Source organism: Chondrus crispus, genomic scaffold, assembly GCF_000350225.1.
Source record: "Chondrus crispus Stackhouse genomic scaffold, scaffold_87, whole genome shotgun sequence".
NCBI lineage: Eukaryota > Rhodophyta > Florideophyceae > Gigartinales > Gigartinaceae > Chondrus > Chondrus crispus.
In genome coordinates this window covers 282,012-303,907 of record NW_005178788.1, presented here as the reverse complement: position 1 = coordinate 303,907, position 21,896 = coordinate 282,012, and the positions used below count along the sequence as shown (strand labels likewise).

The 21,896-nt window shown below is 52.0% G+C and overlaps 2 protein-coding genes across 2 annotated transcripts; one reads left to right on the top strand and one right to left on the bottom strand.

Annotated features, from left to right (window-relative positions):
- Positions 1 to 13,228: 13,228 nt before the first annotated feature.
- Positions 13,229 to 13,648, top strand: CHC_T00007824001 (hypothetical protein). Its single transcript, XM_005711617.1, has one exon. It carries the CDS (start codon positions 13,229 to 13,231, stop codon positions 13,646 to 13,648), a length of 420 nt encoding a protein of 139 aa, XP_005711674.1.
- A 2,173-nt stretch (positions 13,649 to 15,821) lies between these two features.
- Positions 15,822 to 16,154, bottom strand: CHC_T00007823001 (hypothetical protein). The gene has a single exon (XM_005711616.1). The coding sequence runs from the start codon at positions 16,152 to 16,154 to the stop codon at positions 15,822 to 15,824; it is 333 nt and encodes a 110-aa protein (XP_005711673.1).
- Positions 16,155 to 21,896: the final 5,742 nt, after the last annotated feature.

Genomic DNA, 21,896 nt, shown 5'->3' with positions numbered 1-21,896 from the left:
GAGTGGAAGCTGCAACTCAAATAAATCTCGAGATACGAGAGTTGGTCCGAGGAGGCTTTTTGAGCAAAGGCCATGTACTTGGATACTTCCTTGAACATAGCCTAAGTTTCACAATTGAGAGAAATTAATACATCCTCAAGAAAATTTGCAATCATAGACAAGGCTGTATTTTTGATCTTCTCAAAGTCTCTCTTGGACGGAAACCACTTGTAGTATCCTCTGAAAAACTCAGCCCATCTCTAAATAAGTTATCCTCATTGCAACGCGATATGGTACGTTTCACGTCGGCATTGAGGCGTCTACTACCATTCCATCCTGCATTGAGACCACAGACCACATCTATATCAACTTGCAATCGTTACTTCAGCTATTTGTGTGTATGATTCGAGCCTGTTGCTGAACAGGAACTTGTTCTAGGTCTCGATCCCTCGCCGACTGGTACTCCTTCTGTCAACTCATCGGGGAAGGGTCCTTATTCTCTGATGAAAGGGCCTTCCCGGGTCGCCCAGAACATCACAGAGGAAAGTTCGGATGACACTGTAGGAGTTGCGAGCAATAAAATGGATCGCAAATAAGGAGATAATATCAAACTTTAAACTCTCGGTAGGACTCAAGACACTCCATTAAAGAAGCCAAGATTTCGTTATTTCAGGTGGAAGATTTCTTTGTCCCTGTCCGTGACCTTTGTCGAGCGGTGCCACCGTGTGAACGCTCAAACAAACAAGTACATCCTAAGAACCACTCAGAACTGAGCTCAACTAGATCATTGTCCGCGGCCCATGGCTGCAGGGTGCTTTGATTCATGCCACCAGGCACATGCGTTGCAAAAGCGCCCATACCGGCGTTCTGAGCGTCATTTTCCTCTTCTCTGTTCGCCCCTCATCGCCAACAGCACCAAATCGCACATGCCGCACAATTTTGCGAGCCCCGAGAAATCGTTTCCAAGCATAGAAGGGAAACTTTAACACCCTCTTATGTATTTTAATGTGTGCAGTCGTTACGTCCTCGCGATTTACAAGTACTGTACCTTGTTCGCTGTTGAAGTTCAGTATGGATGAGAATGCAAATAAGCAAAGATGGATTTGAAAATTGAATAAAGGCGAAACCAGAGCGATGAATGAGAACTACAGGTCAGGTGTTATTCTGGTTTAATTGCAGGGAAATGTTTCAAGGATCCTATCCATGAAACGTACACGGTCGGCGATCAAATAACATCCCAACTAACACCATCCGTGAGAGCTCCTCTTGCTTGGCGATTTCTCGACTTGGTCGTCCGGTTTTCAGCAGTGGTAGAAAACACAACGTCCCCCCCCCGCATGGAGCGATCCTATGCCAATTATACTCGTCTTAAGTTAGAAGCAGCAGCATGCCCCACTTTGACCACCAAGCTCACAGGCAAACGCACGGCAGCCAGATCTCCCCGCGCACGAGTTCAGAGTGCCTGTAACGTCGGTGGAGCATACACAGGGGCAACCGTCAGCCGTTGCTGTTTGGGCAAACATGAGAGCCATGAGGGCGACAAGCAAGATAGAGAAGAGTTTGCAAGCCATTTCAGAGTGTTTGGTGTGTGTAGAAGAGAGAGGATGAGTTTTTCTTTTGGTGGATGTTGTGGATTGTGGGGTTGGTAGGAGAGGGATGGTACGGCGTATACGAAGCTGTGTTTAAGTACTACTCCAAGCATTTTGCCCAGCACCACGAACACCCTCGCCCTCTGAACCTGTCTTGCATGACGATAGACGATAGGTGAGAGTTGCCTTGAGAGTTGCCGAAAAGAGGCTCTAGAAGCATTGCAGAAATGCATGCAATGATACAGCCCGCCCGTCAATGCCAATTATTGTATCTGCTACCTTGTGAATAGCCACTATGCAGAAGACACAACTACAGTTTAGCCTGGCTTTCCGTCAGAGCGCAGCCAAGACATATGCGCTGAGCGAGGTGTGTAATATATTTGTTACATACTGTGTGAAAGAGCGAGGGAAACAGTGTCAGTCGTGGCGATAGAGGCAGGGTCATTTGCTCAATCTCAACCACAGCGTCATTGAAAGATGACGGAAGCAAGCGACGCTCGCACTTTATCGACTACTGTACCCTTAGAGAGTCGCAACGTGGTAGCAGGGTACACCAGACCATTGTTGCTGATTAGGTTTTCAAATGTATTTTTATGGTTTGCTCTCACCTCAATGCTGCTGGATTGCTGTGCTAGCGGAGGCAACACATCACCTTGCACCAGCTGTGGCAGCCAATACCGTACGCGTGATGAGGGATATTTGCTTTAGGATAGGAGCACGTTGAAACGTGGGTATGCTATGCTAACAGCTTGCAGCCTAATTGTTCATTTTGAGAAGGACAGTGTGTATTTATGCTTCAGATACTGTACCGCTCGGCGGAGTGAACGCAATTTTTGGTGCTTAAAGTTAGCAGAGATACCCATAGAGCGTACGAGTGAAGGTTACGATTCGATGACAGCAGCCGTGTGGGAATGTGGACATTTGGCAGCTTTGCAGAGTGGATTGCAGAGCATTGCGAAGTTGCACCGTTCCACGGAGCACTGATTCAATCAGTTCAGCTCAACAGTTCCGCTATACAGATTCTACAATAGAACCATTGTTATTCAAACACGTGTCTGCATTGACGCCTGGGCACGTTAGTACAGCATGTGTATGTTGCCGAATCTTCGACCCGGCGAGCTCCTAAACGCAATGGTCCGCTTTAGATTTCAAATACTGCATATCTGTTTCGGCTCCTCTTCCTTGGCACGAAATCAATTTATGGCATATGAAGGGTCTGCAGACATTGTTACTCCCAGATTGAGTATACTGCAGTGATCAGCAACGTAAAAGGCATCAAAAGTAGCAGATACAAAAATTGGCATTGACGGGCGGGCTGTATCATTGCATGCATTTCTGCGATGCTTCTGGAGCCTCTTTCCGGTAGGCAACTCTCACCTACCGTCATGCAAGACAGGTTCAGAGGGCGAGGGTGTTCGTGGTGCTGGGCACAGTGCCTGGAGTAGTACTTAAACCCGGCTTCGTATACGCCGTACCATCCCTCTCCTACCAACCCCACAATCCACAACATCCACCAAAAGAAAAACACAGCCTCTCTCTTCTACACACACCAAACACTCTGAAATGGCTTGCAAACTCTTCTCTATCTTGCTTGTCGCCCTCATGGCTCTCATGTTTGCCCAAACAGCAACGGCTGACGGTTGCCCCTGCGTGTGTTCCACTGACGTTACAGGCACTCTGAACTCGTGCGCGGCAAGTCCCGGCTGCCGTGCGTTTGCCTGTGAGCTTGGTGGTCAAAGTGGGGCATGCTGCTGCTTCTAACTTAAGACGAGTATAATTGGCATAGGATCGCTCCATGCGGGGACGTTGTGTTTTCTACCACTGCTGAAAACCGGACGACCAAGTCGAGAAATCGCCAAGCAAAAGGAGCTGTCATGGATAGTGTTATTTGGGATGTTATTTGATCGCCGACCGTGTACGTTTCATGGATAGGATCCCTGAAACATTCGCTGCAATTAAACCAGAATAACACCTGACTTGTAGTTGTCATTCATCGCTCTGGTTTCGCTTTTATTCAATTTCAAATCCATCTTTGCTTGTTTGCATTCCCATCCATACTGGACTTCAACTGCGAACAAGGTATAGTGCTTGTAAATCGCGAGGACATGACGGCTGAACACATTAAAATATGTAAAAGGGCTGCGCTGCCCCGACAACAACCAACAGCAACCCACCGGAGGCCGTCCCGCGGGAGCCAGGCGCCCCATCATATCTGCCACCACTTCCCTACGCCCCCTCATGAACTCCCCTTCCCACCAGCCGTCTCTACATACACAATCCCTTGATGAGCATAAATTGCGCTTCATTCGCGAGGGAGATATCCTCATCGCGGGAACCCCTTCCATCAGCGACGCGATTACCGCTTCTCCTTAAATTTTTGATTGCAAGTGGCGGCCTCAAGCCTCGCCCTCTTGTTTATCGCTCTGATGAGGGATAGCTCTCCTACTTTGAAGTTTTTATCCTCTGCATTGACCTACTCTCGCTTCACTTCTACAATATGTATGCATTTTGCTACGAGATTAAACATACGGCGAAGATACAATTGTATTTTGACAGACAGAAGTGATCCTTAGAACTGTGTGAACAAGATGAGAACGAAGAGAAACGCTAAAGAGCAGTCAAGAGAATGGATGACCTGGATATTCAATACTTTCAGGTCGGGAAACCCAAGGGAAGGAGTGGGGGAGTCGAGTTTGAAGTGAAAGTAGTAACCAAGTGGCATGTGGATAGGAATTTTATGATCAGGGTGTCGGGTACTGCAGAGGAAGCAGAGGCGTTGGTAGGGGATCTGCACGAGATGCTGAATGATCCCGGTGAGAGAAATAAGAAGAAATGAGACGTGCGGAAAGGGAAGGAGCTTTGTTGTCTGCTTTGTATTCGAGTCTGGGCATTGTGCTACAAAGGTTACTGGTGCAAGGCAATGGGATGCCAGTTGCGGTAATTTTGAGTCAGTGGTGTGGCCATTTGGGGTAGAGGTGTTTCTATTGTGATTTGTGGTCCCGTGTAACCGGCTGTGGACGGTTTCCCTTTTTCATACCAGTTGGTTCATTGCTGTATTCCAGAAGGTACACGTAATACAGGTAGTCTGCGCTGTTAGTTTCTGCGAGGGCACCAACTGGTAATTCTAGATTTAGTCGACCCTCCGTCGTCGCAAGAAATAAACTCGCCATGGAGGTGTATCCATCGAGGCACCGACTTTCAAAAAGTATACCCAGCTTTAGCATAGCTGCCACAGTGATCACTACGACCAACTAAGGTTTAGTTTGGCTCAACGTTCGCCACAGCGAACATATCGACCTCTCGATCAAGCAACCGATTCGGTAAACGTACCGCACAAGGGAAAATGACCGAAGCACGCAGTTCTACCTCAAACCTGCAGGTATCGACGCAAGGCGCGTCATTTGTGACCACATCGGTTAATCACCCGAAGTTGATCCGCACCGATGCGGAATCTATTCGAGTGTTCCTTCGCTTGTACGACCAGTACAGCAAGGAAGCTACTGCCCGTGCGCAGCAACTCACCATTCAAGGTACAACCACTACGGAAGCAATCCGCCCGGTTAACCTCAATTATTGCGTGGATCCCGAGTATCTCGAGTCCGCGCTTGCCCTGGGCTTCATCAAGGACGTTTCCGACTATGATGCCCTCACCGATCAGGTACTACGCGCGTATCTGGACGAAAAAGCGCAAGAATCCCAAGAGGCCCTGACTCTAGAAGCGCTTGACAACATTTTTACTTCCGAGTTGGTTATGGACATTTGTGACAAGAAAGTCAAGTCCCGTATGGAGACTTTGTTCCTTTCGTATCACAAGATGTTACGCCGACACGTTATTGCCTGGTTGCTGAAGAAAAACCAGAGGTATCTGTCTATCATGTACTTTCAGCAGTCAAACCGAAGGCATTACAACACCCTCTGGAATCCGATCTGGACTTTGCGCATTTTGACTGCCGAAAGGATTTCTCCAAGTTCTTGGCACATACCATTCAGTTGTCGGAAGCCTTCCAGCTCGTGGGCAACGGTTTTAAGAGAAAGCGGGAAGATTCCGGCAAAGACAAGAAAACCCGCGGCGGTACGCACCACAAAGGTGGGAATTAACCGTCCGGTACAATCCCGAAACCACCGCAAGGTAAGGGAAACAAGCCCCTGTGTCAACCTCCAGGATGTCCATATGGTTCCTGTAAGGCCCGTGGCCTGAAGCATTGGATCCGCGATTGTCCCGACTCTAACGATGCGGAGAAATCCAAAATGGTAGCTGACATCGCTGCAGCCAAATCCAGTAGTGGACCCTCAAGGTTTACACGCAGTCAAACTTCCGAGAGGAGCGACAAATCTTCGTCACCTCATGGGAGTGCACGGCCAACAACTGGCCGCATGTCGCAGCCGACAGCGATTTCCACCGTTCCCGGAAATAACCCGACACCATCCTGCCCTATGGTGATGTCGGATGGTCAAGCTTCAATAAGTGCAACCGGACGGTGTGATGATGGGAGCAACGACAGTCTTGTGTCGCCAACCGTCGCGGAACAAGCAGCCGTCAAGGGTATTGGCAAAATTACTGCCATTACACCCTGTGGTACAACTCCACACCGCGACCCCCGGCGGGAGATGAGAACCGCCGAGACGGGCGGTTACTACTGTAGTAATCGTGCACGCGCCCTCTGCGAGCACAGTAGTACCTCCACGGCGTACACGTGACACAACCGTTGGCGCCGGTCGTGGCCACGGGCACACGTGTGCGACCCATCCGGTAAGTAATTAGCAATTAGTGGTTAATGGCACAAATTAGCCAATTTAGTACAGTAGCTGGTATACAGTATGTAACAGCTACTGTAGCGGGACAGGTGTCCTGGCGTCCCACTTAGGGGTTAAGACCAGGGGCACCTGCCCCGTTCCAGTAAACGGGGGCAGACTCGCCTCCCTTCCCTTTACGGCTAAGTGCTAACACCGTTCCGGTTTTCCTTTAGCTCGGGCTTCTAACCCGTGACCGGCCGTCCGTATCTGACACCACCGACCGGCTGCGCGTCACCGGCCACGTGAGCCTTCCCTCTTTTCGAGTCCTTCCGTACGGTTCGCGCTCGCGTGGGTTACCCAGCGTCGCGCGCTCCCTTACCTCTAACCCCCCTCGTTCCGAGTGGTCGGGACGAAGGTAGTTATACCACACACCCGTCCACATTCAGGTCGCCCTTAAGGTTGGAGACGAAGCACAGTCGTTTCGTTTCTCCCGTACTTGGAACGCACCCCGCACGGTATTGCAGCTCTCATCTGGCCAACTGGCTTTGGCCAACGTTACCTTTTTGGTTGCCGACGACGAACTTGCCTGTGAAGACCTCATCATTGGACATCCGGTATTACGTCACCTTCAGGTTGATACCCGCACTCTCCTGGAGAACAACCGCGCGGTATTGGATGGCACCGACTGTTCCGATGTTGGGAACCCTACAAGGTTTCACCGTGGCGGTACTATCAGTCGCATGATGATTGCACGACTGAATCGCCTGCCCAACACCGAACCAGATACTGACACTCAGAAGAATCGACCTCGCGTCAACTTTTACAGTGCTCGGCTCGAAGAAGACCCCTTTCCGGATCCTTCGTTGCTCGACCCCATGGATTCCGAGCAACACGACACCATCACTTCGGTAGTCGCCGACATGAAGGATACTGCACGGCACAATGGGTTGCCCGAGGAGCATATCGAACGGTTGGACCAAATGGTCAATTCCAACCTGAACGTATTCCGAACTTCGTTCTCCTCCGGTCCACCTGCGAAGATACGACCGCTACGGATTGCGCCCACACTTGATGCTCGTCCGGTACAGGTCCGTCTTCGGAATTACTCTCAAGAGCAGAAGCAATTCCTCACCGATATGGTTAATAAGCTCGTCCACCATGGTATGGCTTATCCTAACCCAACATCCCCATGGGCATGCGCACCGCTTTTGGTACCGAAACCTGGTCCTGCCAAGTTTAGGTTTACTGTTGCCCTCCGTCCGGTTAACAAGTTTACCGTCAGGCACCAATTCCCGATGCCCAACATTGAGCACGAGCTCACAAACCTGTCTGGTTCTCGTTACTTTGCGACATTTGACCCTTCCCATGGTTACTGGCAATTGGAACTCGCTGAAGAGTCCCGATCGCTACAGTCGTTCATAACCCCAGATGGTATCTTTTCTCCTACTCGAGTTCTGCACGGCACGACGAACGCCGTAACGCACCTCCAGTCAGCCATTTCGGAAATTCTACCATCTCGGTTACGCCGCCAGTCGCTTTCCTGGCTAGACGACATCCTACTACACGCCCACACCATCTCCGGTTTGCTAACCGCAGTTGGCGAACTCTTCAAAGTCTGTACCGAACGGAATTTGAAGTTACACCCTGGCAAGTGTATCCTCTTTGCGACTACCATACGCTGGTGCGGACGCCTGATCTCCGCCGATGGTATCCGCTTTGACCCGCGACGGTTAGATGGACTCCTTAAGATGGAACCGCCGACAACTGGTGCTCATCTTCAACAGTTTCTGTGCGCCCTCCAATGGGTTAAGAACGGAATCTCGAACTTCACAGATTTGGTATCGCCGCTCCACGAATTTATGGAGCTGGTGTATGCCCGATCTGGCAAACGCACGAAGAAGTCCGTTTGCCGCTACTTGCTTACCGCTTTCGGTTGGGGAACCAATGAGCTTGGCGCCTTTGAGGCCTGCAAGCAAGCCCTCGCCCATCAGGTAACTCTGTCTCATCGCGACGAGACAAAACGACTTTGCGTTTACACCGACGCTTCGGATACCGTTTGGTCTGGTATTCTTACTCAAGTACCCTTTGGTGACCTTTCAAGCCCGCATAAGGACCAAGCCCACGCTCCCCTGGCTTTTTTATCCGGTCGGTTTAACCGTACCCAGTTGGGTTGGAGTATCCTTGAGAAGGACGCTTATGCCATCCTTGCAACCTTGGATCGGATGCACTAGATCGCAGCTACACCACATGGTTTTGACCTTTACACGGATCACAACAATCTGATCTTCATATTCGACCCCCTTGCGGTCGTCCCTGACCTTTCTCAGACCTCTCTCCGAAAGATACTACGCTGGGCTGTTCGCCTCAGCATTTACGATTATACGTGCTTCCACATCAAGGGAACTGACAACGTATGGGCTGACCTTCTTGGTAGATGGTATGCACCAAGCACGGTAAGACGCCTGGTTCGAATCCCGGAGCTGCCGTCGTCTTCGTCGACCGATTTCGACTGGCCTACCATTACGGTTATTGCTGCTGAGCAGTCCCGCTCCGATTCGTCCCGTCCCCGCAATCTGACCAATACCACCGGTATTTGGTTCAACCCCAACGGTGCTATCTGGATTCCGGATACCGCCTCGGATCTACAGTTGCGTTTATGCATCATTGCGCACCCTGGACCGAGCGGTCACCGTGGCCAAGATTCTACCGAAACGGTTTTGCGCTCCCATTACTTCTGGTCCACTCTGACTACCGACACCCGGTCCTTCGTCCGCTCTTGCATCCACTGTCTATCGACAGTCGTAGGGGGGAAGGTACCGCGTCCGTTTGGTCCTGCCGTTCATGGTACCGCGCCTAAAGATCTCCTGCAGTTTGACTACATAGAGATTGCACCTACCAACCGTGGTGACAAGTATGTCCTGATGCTTCGGGATGACTATTCAAGTTACTGCTGGTTCTTCCCATTTGGTGATACTTCGGCTGAGAATGCTGCCGTAGCCATCATCGACTGGTCCGCCGCGTTTGGCGTCCCGAAAGGTTTAATGTCCGACGGACCCACGCATTTCCGCAACGAAACAATCCGCTTGATTACCAAAGGTCTCAAAGTTCCCCATTACTTTACGCTTCCGTACACTCCGTGGAGTAACGGCGCCGTGGAACGCCTTGGAAAAGAACTTCTTCGATTCTACCAATCGGTTGTTTCAGAGCTGCAACTTCAGTTCGAGGAATGGCCTGACATACTACCTTTGGTACAAAGTGCGCTCAACAACGCACCCTCACCCCAACGTGGAAATATCGCACCGATAATGGCGTTCACCGGCATGGAACCCTCTTCGCCGATTTCTACCTTCCTACGAACGGATACCGTAACACCCATTTCGGTTGATGACGCTCAGCTTGAGCGTCTGCTCAATGTGCAGCAACTTCAGAAGTATGTTGCTGACTTACACTCATTGGTACAGAAAACTCTACAGAACAACCGAGAGAAGGCTCGTGAGTTATCCTCTAAAGGTTTGCTACCGAACTTTACCAATGGTGATTTCGTCCTCGTCGCTCGCGAAGAGTTCTTCGCTGGCGCAAAACTCGCGCTGCGTTGGCGTGGACCGCGCTGCGTCATCAAGGCGCTCAACGACTTCGTTTACTAAGTGGAAGATCTCCGCAAAGGTAACCTGGAGGACATTTACGCATCCCGCCTGAAGTTCTACCACGACAGTTCGCTGAATACCGAAGCGGTTATTTCGCACGTGTTGAGTTCCGAAACGGGCATGCCTGTTTCTCGTCTTCTGCGCTTTGAAGATACACCGGACGGTTTGATGATAGTCGTCCGCTGGCAAGGCCTACCGCATTCGGAAGATACACTGGAACCTGCCGCGAAGGTTTATGAAGACGTACCCCAAATGGTTTGCGTTTGCTACAGCGCAAGAACACACCGCGTGATCTCGCAGAGAAAGCGCGTCGCATCCTTGCTCTTTGAAAGAGGGGAGTGTAACCGGCTGTGCACGGTTTCCCTTTTTCATACCAGTTGGTTCGTTGCTGTATTCCAGAAGGTACACGTAATACAAGTAGTCCGCGCTGTTAGTTTCTGCGAGGGCACCAACTGGTAATTCTAGATTTAGTCGACCCTCCGTCGTCGCAAGAAATAAACTCGCCATGGAGGTGTATCCATCGAGGCACCGACTTTCAAAAAGTATACCCAGCTTTACCATAGCTGCCGCATCCCGGAAGAAGTACGGCTGCGGCTAATGGATGCAGAAAAATGGATAAGAGGGGTTTCGTTTCTTCTAGCCTGTGTTGTGTATGACTTCCTTTTCTTGCTTGCGTTTGCATAAGACTGGTTCTTTCTTGTTCGGTGCTGATGGGGTCTGCGGCAACACTGATAGATAAAAGGGAGCGGTGAGGCATGATGACAGGTTTCAACAAACAAAATCCAACAACCTGACAGCAACTACCGCCTCACACCAGATCTAAAGGTTGGGGCAGGGACCCCGAGTTTTAAATCCGGTGCTTGTTCAAACCAGGAAACCGATTCTCTTACTCGTTTTATTCCATTTCATCACGATCGTCCTAACTGCAGTACGTTGCATAGCAAATTGAGCTATCTGCATGCATCAGTTCGAGTGTGACTGAAATGTCGGGTTTGCGCTTTGTGGAGACGTCCATGGTTTCATCCACATCTTCGTTGGACTGGGCGCTATGACTAAGCTTAACCGCAGCTCCCGAGCGACCTCAAATTACACGGTATCGAATTTCACCTGTACAACCTTTCTAAAAAGGAGAAGGAAAGACTAAGGTTCTTTTTCTGTGTTGTGGGTAGCCTTTTATTTCTTAGAGTTGCTGCACGAGACCTAATTTATACTACTTTTCATCTGCAGATAAGGTCTCAGTGCGTTCCAGGTAGTCGGACTCAATTCTGCTGAATTGAGGAAATCAAAACTCTAACTTATTGGATAGGGCCATTGACTACGGGTCCGATTACACCGAATCCAATCTACCTTTTCTGTCACTACAGTACCCTTGGGTACAGTGCTAACGTGTTACTTCATCCTTTCGTAGAACCAGACAGGAAGTGTTGAGGTGTACAACTGTATCCTCAACAATGCCAATAGCCATTATCAATGGAGCTTGAAGTAAGGGCGGAGCTTCTACTCCATTACAACCTTGCGTAATGGGAGATACAACTACTTGCTGAGAGGAAGCACCCTTTGTCTCCAGCTCCGTGATGAAATCGTCGTCGTGACGTCCTTGCCTCGGGCAGTCGTGATTGTCAACACTGTTATCGAGGGCCTCTTTGCCATGGGATTCTTGCCCTCCATTGGTGAGACAAGTAATCTCGTGGGATACTTGAACGGAGATCCGCTGTTAATAGTTCTTTTGCTAGCAATCCCTGCTGTCATTGCCTTTGGGATACCGCCTTCTTTTGGATGGACGAATTGTATTGTCTTTGCCGGACAGACAGGACGGAGGGAAGGAAGCAACAAACTACTCGAAACAAGGTGGAGGGGCGTGACGGAAACAGTGGATGCGGAGGACATTATGCAGTTTCGGGTTGGAAGGGCGAAGGGGATGGCTTCGGCTGTATGGGTTGGAGGTGGTGACGCGGCAGGGGGTGCGCACCGATTTTATGGAGCGTGTAGTTGGTCGCGAGAACGACATGGAGTTTGTGGGGCGGTATCTCAACGAGAAGCTGGGTGAGTTCATTGCAAGGCGCAGGGGTGATGGTGAGGCGTCTTGAGGGGCGGCTCCGCGTAATCTCTGCGATTAAGACACAGTTGCCGACTCGGCGATTTTGGACGCAGATTGAGTGAGCGGTTTGGAGATGATTGCGGCGTTTGAGTGATGGGAGGGTGCACAATGGGCTGGCGACTGCTGCGCCAATCGGCGAGTGCTTAGATTTCTGCCCTGGAGATGAGGACGTAAAGCTTTAGAGAAGGTGGGCCTAGCGGAGAATAGTTGGCAGAATGCGTCCACTTTATGTGACGGTACGGTGGCATTGTCATACTGTACCCTTGGTACTCTCTCTTCAGCAAAGCAACCAATCGCCCTCCGTCCGGAAACGCGGCACGGCGCCATACTGTAAATTTACACCTGTAAAATTTACTGTAGGGGAAGACGCCAGCCTATCACCCACGGACCAAACCTCCACCCACCCCCCCCCCTTCCCACCCTCCCCCCCCTCGCCCACCCACCCACGCACTGCCGCATACCTCCGCACCTTCTTCACGCGGCGGCGTACGAGGCGTGGGGAATCCACGCGGCCGAGCGCGGCGCAGCGGGGTCGTGGGGGTGGGGCGTAAGCGCTTGCTGCGCTCTATGCACGGAAGCGGGCGTAGGGCGGGCGGCGGACGTACGGCATGGAGGTGATGGGCGGCGGGCGGGGCGCGGTGGCTTGGGCTCAGAGTGCGCTGAAGGGTGAAGGGTGAGTGGCGAGGCGATACGAAGGATTGAGGCGATGGTGGGGGGGTATGGGGGCGCGGGAACCGGTGGGGCAGGCGGGCGGGGTGCGGGTCGCCGAGGAAGTGAAGGGAGGCGGAGAGGTGGATGGTGACGGCGGGAGGAGATTGTAAGGACGTGGGAGGTCGTGGCCGGGGCGTGCGTAGTGTGGCTGCCTACGGCGGGACGGGCCCGTGTGACGGATGGGGGGTTAAGGAGGGTTGAGGGAGCGGTGAGGGGGAGGGGAGAGGGCGTGAGGGGCGCGTACGGGACGGCGGGTGGTGGTTCGGGGAGGTGCGGACTGTGGAGGGGGTAAGGCTGGAGAAAGAGGGAGAAGGCGGGTTCGCTGCCTTCGCCGAAGGGGAGGGTGGGGAAGGCGTGCGTGTCGGGCAGGTCGCGTGGGGTGCGGCAGGGCGGGGCGTGGGCGGCGTGGTCGGCGGCGTGGTCGGTGGCATGGTTGGCGGCATGGTTGGCGGCATGTACAACACGGGAATTTAATGAGAGCGGCCTCTTGGCGGCGGTCAGGAGTCGGGGCGGCGGTCGCGAAAGGCGTCCTCCACGGCGACGGCGACGAGCAGGTGCCAGAAGCGGGGGTCTCTGAAGTTGTCCCAGAGGACGAAGCGGTCGAAGTCTGCGAGCTCCCAGAAGCGGTCGTCGGCCATGCGGACGGGCTTCTGCAGGGCGAGCAGCAGCGGGCGCTTGGCGCGCACGAAGGCGTCCAGCGTGTCGTCCGGGATGTGCGTGAGCAGCTCGCGCTTGCGCTCGGCGTAGCGGCGCGACGCGCCCTGCGCGTGCTGCGCGACCACGATGGACGCCGCCAGCGACGACTGCGCCGGCGTCAGCGAGGGAGGCGCGCGGGGGGGTTGCATGGCGGATGGGCGCGTCGAGGGGTCCGGAGGGGGGGGAAGGTGGCTTAATTAGTGGCGAGACAGTCAGTATTAGCATGGACATACAGAGAATAGCTCCTCAATAGTGCAGGTGTGAGTAGTGCAAACCGTCAATAGTGCAGGTCAAAACTGCTTGTCACGATTTTCGACAGACGTGCATCTCAGAAAAGCAAAGCGTCCATTGCTGCAAGCGTATGACGCCCAAAGAGAAAAGTTGGACGATCAATTGTAACGGATTTCTTCAAGTAAAAACCCGTTGTAAAAGTAATTTGCAAGATCCCCTCTTGAGTAGTGCAATGCGCCAATAGTGCAGTATTCCACCGCGTGGCACGGTACTGCACTATTGAGCGGTATGGACTGTATAAGTTAACTCTCTGCGTCTCCACGGGTGTCGTCCAAATTTAAAACGCAAGGTCCAAAATTTTCTACTGCTGCGACTGGCTATTGCTAGTCGACTATATTCAATCTCTGAACCTCCCAAAAGAACGCCCATTTTCTTTTGGAATGGGCTTTGCTCTGGCGGCACCCTTCCCCACTGGTGCACTCCTAATTTTTGCCTGGCTCCCTCCCATTCCGCAAAAAAATGTCAGTACAGAGGGGGGGGACTCCCATTAGTGCCACATTTACTAATGCCACCCTCCCATTAATGCCGGCCAGACGCACGAACACGAAAAGTGCCACGTGTCACACGGGTTCAGGTGTTATGCTGCCGTCCGTCCATCGCGCGTGAACACTTGTGAATGTGATACAGTGAAAGCGGCTGCTAAGCCCGATTCTATTCCCCGAACAGCGTTCACAGACTTTTGCTTGTCCTCCTTATGGATCTGGTTCCGGAAATAAAAAAAGCAACGCGCAAGCGCCTGGCAATAGCGCAGCAGCTAGACACTGCAGATCTGCTCGACAAGGGACACTGTGCCGAAGCAATTGAGCGGCAGTTGGGCACCGCAGGGCGCACCGTGCGAAACATCAGCGCTACTGCTCCCACATTACTCCGCGTAGCCAACAAAAAGGCGAAATCACTGCAAATAAAGACCCGTCAGGCCGTGGGAGTTTTGGCGACTGAATGCCAAGTTTCAGACGCTCTATCGTATCTGAGGTCGGCAAAGCGCGCGTTTCTCACTGCAAAACACGACAGAGACCCAACGCGGAGCAGGCAGAGGTTAATTACCGAGTGCATGAAAATAGATGTGACTACGTCACCTATTAATGCCGTCTCCCAATAGTGCCAGTTTTGGGGTCTCGCACAGGGCAGCACTAATGGGTAGGGCCCCCTGTACTGTACAGTTTCGCGTCGTGTGGCGGAAAGCTATTGTTTGTGGGAAATGACGGTCCAGATCATGTGAGGAGAATCGCGACTCACATCATTGTTTTGGATTGGACATGCCAGTTGGAACGGTTCTGGAACCGTCCAAAAAAGGGTTATTTGGAACCAAATAACCCTTTTTTGGACCACGCTCGAAGAGCGTCTCCACCAATGCTGATGATAAGGTCCATACAGCTTATACAGCACATAGATAGACCCGGTTGCGCCTCGAAACAAGTAGCTGACAAGTGGTGGCGGGTGTATGGCTCGCGGGCCGCAACGTCATCCCATGCGCCATGCTCGTCGTGTCTCACAGAGCCCGTCTGGCCCACAGCGTCGCCCTACACGTGGCCACTGAGCCACGTGGCAGAATAACTGCCATTCCTGCCGGCATTGCTGGCCAGCACCCCCCTCAGCCCCCAGATACTACCGCCCACCTCCGAATCCATTCCTTCCCCCTTGCGCTTCATAGAGCACATCTCCCCGTTACCCCCCCCTTCTCAGATATCCCCCTCCCGCGATGACACCCGCTGAGATCGTCTTGAACGCCCTCTCCTACCCGTTCCCGCGGCCCGCGACCTCCTTCCTCTTCCCCTCGCTGGCTCCGCTCACGGCCTCCGAGGAGTCCGCCATCCTCTCCTCCGCGCTGCGCTTCGTGCTGGTGATCGGCTCGAACGCGTCGCCCGCGCGCCTCTTCGCCAAGTTCGGCCGCTCCTCCGCCGCGCTCCCCGTGCTCGCGGTGCGCGTGTCGGGGCTGGACGTCGCGCACGCCTCCTTCGTCGCCGCGTACGGCAGCGTCGCCGCCACCGTGCTCCCGAGCGCGGGCGCCACGCTGTGCACGCACGCCACCATGCTCACGGAGGGCTTGTTCGAGGACATGCTCGCCACGGAGAAGGGCTACTACCTCGCGCGCCTGCGGGACGCGCATGCGGTAGAGCTGGCCAGCGGCGCAAAGGTCGCGCCGGGAAGGGAGGTGCTCGCCTTCGTGTGGGGCGGCGGCGCCATGCGCGCGCAGGACGGAAAGCCCAGGGCGCAGGGCGTTATCCCGGCCGAGGGGAGACGCTTGCAGGTTTGGGAGCAGAGGGAAGCGGTCGAGTATATGAAGCGCGTCGCGGGGCATGCGGAGGAGACGGTCGACGAGTTTGTGCTGCGGAATGTGCAGGATGCGGAGAGGAGGGAGGCGGTCAATCGGGTGTTGCGGGAACGGTGCGGCGGGATTGGGGAGGAGGGCATCGGGGAGGGGTTGCAGATTTTGAGGCTGCTGTAGCTTGATTGGGACACCTGTAGATTAGGGGGAGGGCCGAGCGCTACGGCCAAGTTGGTTATTTCTGTTAATTTTGTAATTTTGCAACCATCTACCAAATCTTTAATTTCTACTGATAAACACAAGGCAAACCCAAATTCCTATCCAGAGACTCCAATGCGGGATACTTGGCTACCTACCAAATCCTCCATTGCTACAGTACCCTTGGTACTGCTAAAAATCGCGCAAATCCAAATTCCGCTCCTGCAGACGCTTCTACAAGCATAAAGTACAAGCATACTTGTACTCGAGTACAGTATGCAAAGTTTACACTACGGTCGACGGGGTTCTGTATCTGCGGTATAGCATATTTTGTTGCGGGAGCCGCCACCGCAACCAAAGTTTCTTCAACCCATCCCCACCCGCCTCACTCAGAATCCGACGCAGACTCCGACTCAGACTCCGACTCACCCTCGCTCCACTCCTCCCCCTCGTACCTCCCAAACCGCCTCGACAGCCTCGGTAGCGCCATCTTATTGAGCATCTTCTGCACCTCGGGGTCCATAACGTCCTGCCCGTCGAGCTGTGCCTGCTCCTCCGCGACCATCATCCTCCCAATCTGCCCTGGCACGCGTCCATACTCCTTGGCGGCCAGCTCGCGCATCTTGAACACGCGCCGTCTCCTCAGCACGCGCCCGCGCCTCGTCATCATATGCCTCGTCTGCTTCTGCGTCATCCACCTGGTCATCACGCCCTCCACGGTCGCGCCGCTGACTTTTTCCGCCATCATCTCCAGCGTCACGCGCTCCAGTTTCCGCGCCTCCTTGCGTCCTACCGCGCGCGCGAGATGCCCCGCCAGCTCCCGGTCCACCAGCGACAGCACCTCCTCCAGCGCGCGCAGCTCGCCGCCCGCATGTGCCAGCACCGGGAACACCTCGCCGACCGGCAGGCACACCGTGAACTTGTCCTCCGTTTCCAGCATCCGTTGCAGCGTGCGCTGCGCCCGTCCGATAATCAGCACCCGCTTCGCCACGCTCAACCCGCCCATGTCGTCAACGCCCTTGCACTTTTTGTTCATCATCTCGTGCAGGAGGATGTTGAAGGAGACGTCCATTAGGCGCACGGATGCGTGAAGCCACTCATACACTTCTGATACTATCGCCCGCGTGAGTAGGCTCGGCTTATTGCCCATCGTCTTCAACACGTGGAGGATTGTCCGTATTTCAACCCGGATCGAATTGGTTAGTAGGGAGACGGCGTTGCTGCAGCTTCTTCCCTTGCCACGACCGTAGAAAGCGTAGTCTGGCCCGTCGTCGAAGAACGTCCCGAGGAAGCGGAGAGAATTGGAGGGCTGCGGGTCGGCAACCATGGTCGAGGTGAAGAGGCGTGTTGTGGGGAAGGAAGCTTGAGAGAGGTTTGGAGAAGGGTAGAAGGGCAGCGGATGGTTTTGTTTGACGTATGCCTACACTTGCCGACTTTTATAATGTTCTGTACATCTCTACGTCTCGTTCTTCTCTTCTACGGTTGCAGCAGATGCTCAGGAGGAGGATTTCGTTTTTGGAAACAGCATCATAGATCATTTAATTCGGCTTCCTAATTTGTTTTTCAGTGACGTCGAAGATTATTGAGTCACATCGTACTATTCCGTGTCGCCGCAAGAGAGCATAACATTGAAAAAGGGAGCATAGAGATTCAAGCGACGTCTAATCAGGAAATGGCACGGATAACCACAAGAGGAAGCAGAATCACATTCTTTCTTACCGTAGGCACACGTTTGTGCATCACTTTTTGCAAGCGTGCAAAATTTCGTCCTGGCGCTGATATTGTGAGGGGTCGGTGTAAGCATCAAGTTTGATAGAGCGGGCAAATTTATCGGACGAAGAATACTGTTCTCTCAAGAAAAACCCCTAACATGGACGTTGATGTATAAACTGATTTCTCAGAAGCGCGTCTGTCTGTGATTTCTCGACCCGTCCTCAGGAAAATGCTCCCCTTTTGCAGGAAAGGCGGCGTTTCTCCTCCTGCTTTGTACAAGCGTCACTTTGTACGGCCGCTTGTTGCGGGCAAAATATGCCGCGCTGCTGACTCATCCAGCAAGATCCAAAAACTGCTTCATACTTTCTTCAGGTTAGGGCAAGGCATCCGGCGTTGTGCTTCATGCTCTGTTGCGCACCATGTCAAACTGATTTCTATCTCTTACACATCATCATCTGTTCTTGATACGGGCATTGCTCGATCTTATCGAAATATCCTGTTGTTGCATCTTAGCTTTGAAGAGCTCCCCAGGAAGTGAGGTTTCAGTGTAGTGTACTAGAAATACCTGTCTTGACTGCTGGCTGCGGGTCGTCCGTGAAACGAAGACGCTACAAAAGACTCTTCTGCTCCATTTCTTTGTTTGATCATGTAGAATAGGCCCCCCGCAATCAAAACCACGAATGAGAGGCACGCTGCCGATATTCCAAATACTTTCCATTGAAATCTGGCCTCCTTTGCGTGCTCTGTGGTGGTTTGCTGTGGACTGGAGTGCGCCTTTGCAGTTTTCATACCATCGTCTGCGGCTGTTGCAGAAAGGCCTTCTTCATCCATGCTTATCGAGCCATCTTGTAACTGCACTGCACCAACCCCAAGTCCGAAATGTCTCTCGAAAACATTCTTCTTTGATGCCTCCGTCCGCAGGAACAAACTAGCCAGTTCGTTTCGAGCTCCTTCGTATAGTGTACTCATATCGCCGCTCCCTCCGTACAGCTTCATCCAAAAAGTAACTTGGCTTGGTCGGAATACGGTTGCCAAAGTTTGATTCGATGTAAATCCAACTTGACTTGGAGAAATCCGAATCCTCTCCGCTAGCAAATCGGAGACAGCTCCGACTTCAACTGTTGAAACGTTCAGTGTCATTGATACGTTGATGTAGAAGACTCCTTCCACGGGCCTCGACACAATAGTGGTGGAGCTTTGATTGAATGAAAGGTATTGCAGTGTTGGCAGGCTCATCGAAATGCTTTCTGCAGTTGTAGGCATTTTGTTTGAGAGAACGTATATACCTTGCTTCATAGTTGATATGAGGGCTCGCTTTGGTGCTGACGGAGTTATTCGGAACGAGTAGACCGTGTCGGAAATGTCTAGTTTGGGAACTTGTTCGCCATATTCTCCTACCCTTACAACGTTGGTGCTGTATGTATTGGGCAGCAGTTCTTCCCTTCTGCGATAGGAAACAAGATGATACACATATTTATCCGCTGCAAAACCCAACCCCGGTATAGGCGTCGCAGATCCCATGCCTTCAAAGGATTTCAACCCTGCCTCCCTGTTAAGGACAGACGTGCAACATGTTTCTTTTGACCACAGCAGCGTCCCACGAGAACTTGACAGTTTATGGAGGTATGACTTTCGTAGGTTGTCTGTCCCGGACCAAAAGTGTGTGAGTACATAAATCGATTCCGTCGTCGCCAAGATCCCAGAGGACCGGAGGTCGGTGTCGGCGGAGATTTGAATATTTTTCCTCCAAACTATTTCTCCCTTTGTAGTAGAGAGGGCAATGACCAGAGAAGATGCGATCTGTTTATCAGAACGTCTCGAATGAGAGGTACCAGCCAAGAAAGCTGTCTTTTTGTCTTCCGAGAGTGTCAGACCGGAGCACATGTCGGCAGCCATATTTTCTCCAGCCTGGCGAAGCCAAGCAATTTTCTTCGACTTTGAAACCTTTCCGACTATGATTCCCCCTGTTAATGTGAGGGCGGACTGAAGTGGAATGCCAACTTCCTGCGAAGATCTCCCGCAAAGAAAAACGTCATCACCCGCAACAGCGATGCTCGAAATCATATAATTGCTCTTTTTTCCTGCTTTAAAAACATGTCCTTTTTCCTTGCCAGTATTTGCGTCGTACTTTTGGATAATGAAGGGCTTGTCGTCTTTGCCAACAGTCGCCGTTCCCGCCGCATAAACTACTGAGCCATCCTGAGAAAGGGCGACGGCTGAAAATCCTGAGGCCTGAGCCAGCAATAGCCGGGAAGCCCAATCGACCCTTCCGTCCTGCTTCGCAACTCGGACGATGATTGCATCTTGGTAGGCTTTTGAAGCATCATAATTTCCAGGTTTCATCGCATTGTTGTAAACAAGGCCAGGAAAAGACTCGTTCATACCCCTCGGCCCCGTCGTTCTCCCCACGATATACACAAATCCATTTCCGCCGTCAAGCGCGATTGACAGGGCAACGTCCTTTGTTGAGGTCTTGTACTGCTTTGACCATTCTAGAGCACTAAGGTTGTTTGAGAGCACAACGGACACAAGAGATACCAGGAGAAGCGAAAAGCAAAAGCCCCCAATGGAGGTCATGATGAAGGAAGGCGTACGGTGGTTTAATGGTGTGGCAAAAAAGGATATCCCCTCTGAAAGAAGCCCTCACTCCACCATTTGGATGAAAAGAAATGCGAAGAAGCGGAGTGTGGAACCGTTTACGTTTGACAAAAATTTTCCCCGGAAAGGTTTGCCCAGCGCATGAGATTTTTTTAGTGGCAATGATACGGAATCCTTATCCCGAAAGTATGGAGAGGAAAAAGTTGGAGGCAAAGTCGTGAAAAGGGGGTTCTAGAGTCACATCTCACAGTCAGTTGGGTTGCAAAAAGTGTGGATGTAAATTATTGGTCACTCTGGTTTTTATCGTGCACGGCGGTCTTCAAGAAGGAAAGATACGACACAGTTTATTCATGGCGGGTCATCTGCCGCACTTATGATATTGATGAGAAAGAAGTTGTGGTCTCAGAATGCGATGGAAAAATGAAGGAACGATTTCCCATCGTGCCATTCTTGCCTGTGTGATCCGCTTAATGTCGTGAGCTCGCTGCTTAGCCTCTTTTTTATCTGCTGAAATGCAAGACTGGTGTAGACTCTACAGTATTATCGAAGCAGCGTGTTACCAGTTGTGTGTCCGAGAGAGTACCGTAATAGGAAAACGAGGCGGCATTCGCTCAGCGAAATTCACAGAGAATGCCGCGTCCTGTTCACAGAGTGTGTGAAGAGTAATTCAGAAAGATGCGGAATGAGGAAATATAATTTCTACTTTTAAATAGAGGTTTTTAAGAATAAAGGAATTTCCGCTCAATCCAAATGAGGCTTTGTGGCTTTCTTTGATTGATGCGACGGCGATAAAGAAAGAAAAAAAAACAAGACAACCTTTTTGAATGAAGAAATAGAGGTTGACGAAAAGGAGGACTTGTTAATTCAATGCGACGCCCCTTCGACCGACAAGGGAGCCAGCCTCCGGCATCTGGAATCGCTCTCTCAATTTGAACTTTGCTCCATCTTCAAATTATGTCTAGACCCTGTTCTTGTCTAAAGCTGGTACCCCGGATGAGATGGCTCTGCGTTGGGCAAAGCAGAAGCAGTGCTTGGTTCGGGTGTGTGGTTTCCGCGTTTCTCACCGGCAATCCCACTCGCCTTGCATCAACTGCTTTCGAAGATCACACACACACACACACCAACATCAACACCACATTCAAGTGTTCCACGCTCGCAAACTTTTTCGAAAACAGCTCCTAGTTCCCTTTGGTTCGCGGTTGTGAGCCTTCACTCGCCAAGTGGATGTAACGTCCAAACCTCAGCCTTATTTTCTTTCAGCTACCCACGGCTTTTGTTTTTGCTTTTTGTTTTTGCTCACGCTCGCTTCCTTGCCGCCCCCGCAACTACTGCAACGATTAGATACCAGATGATCCATTTCATGCTCGGCAAGCAGACAT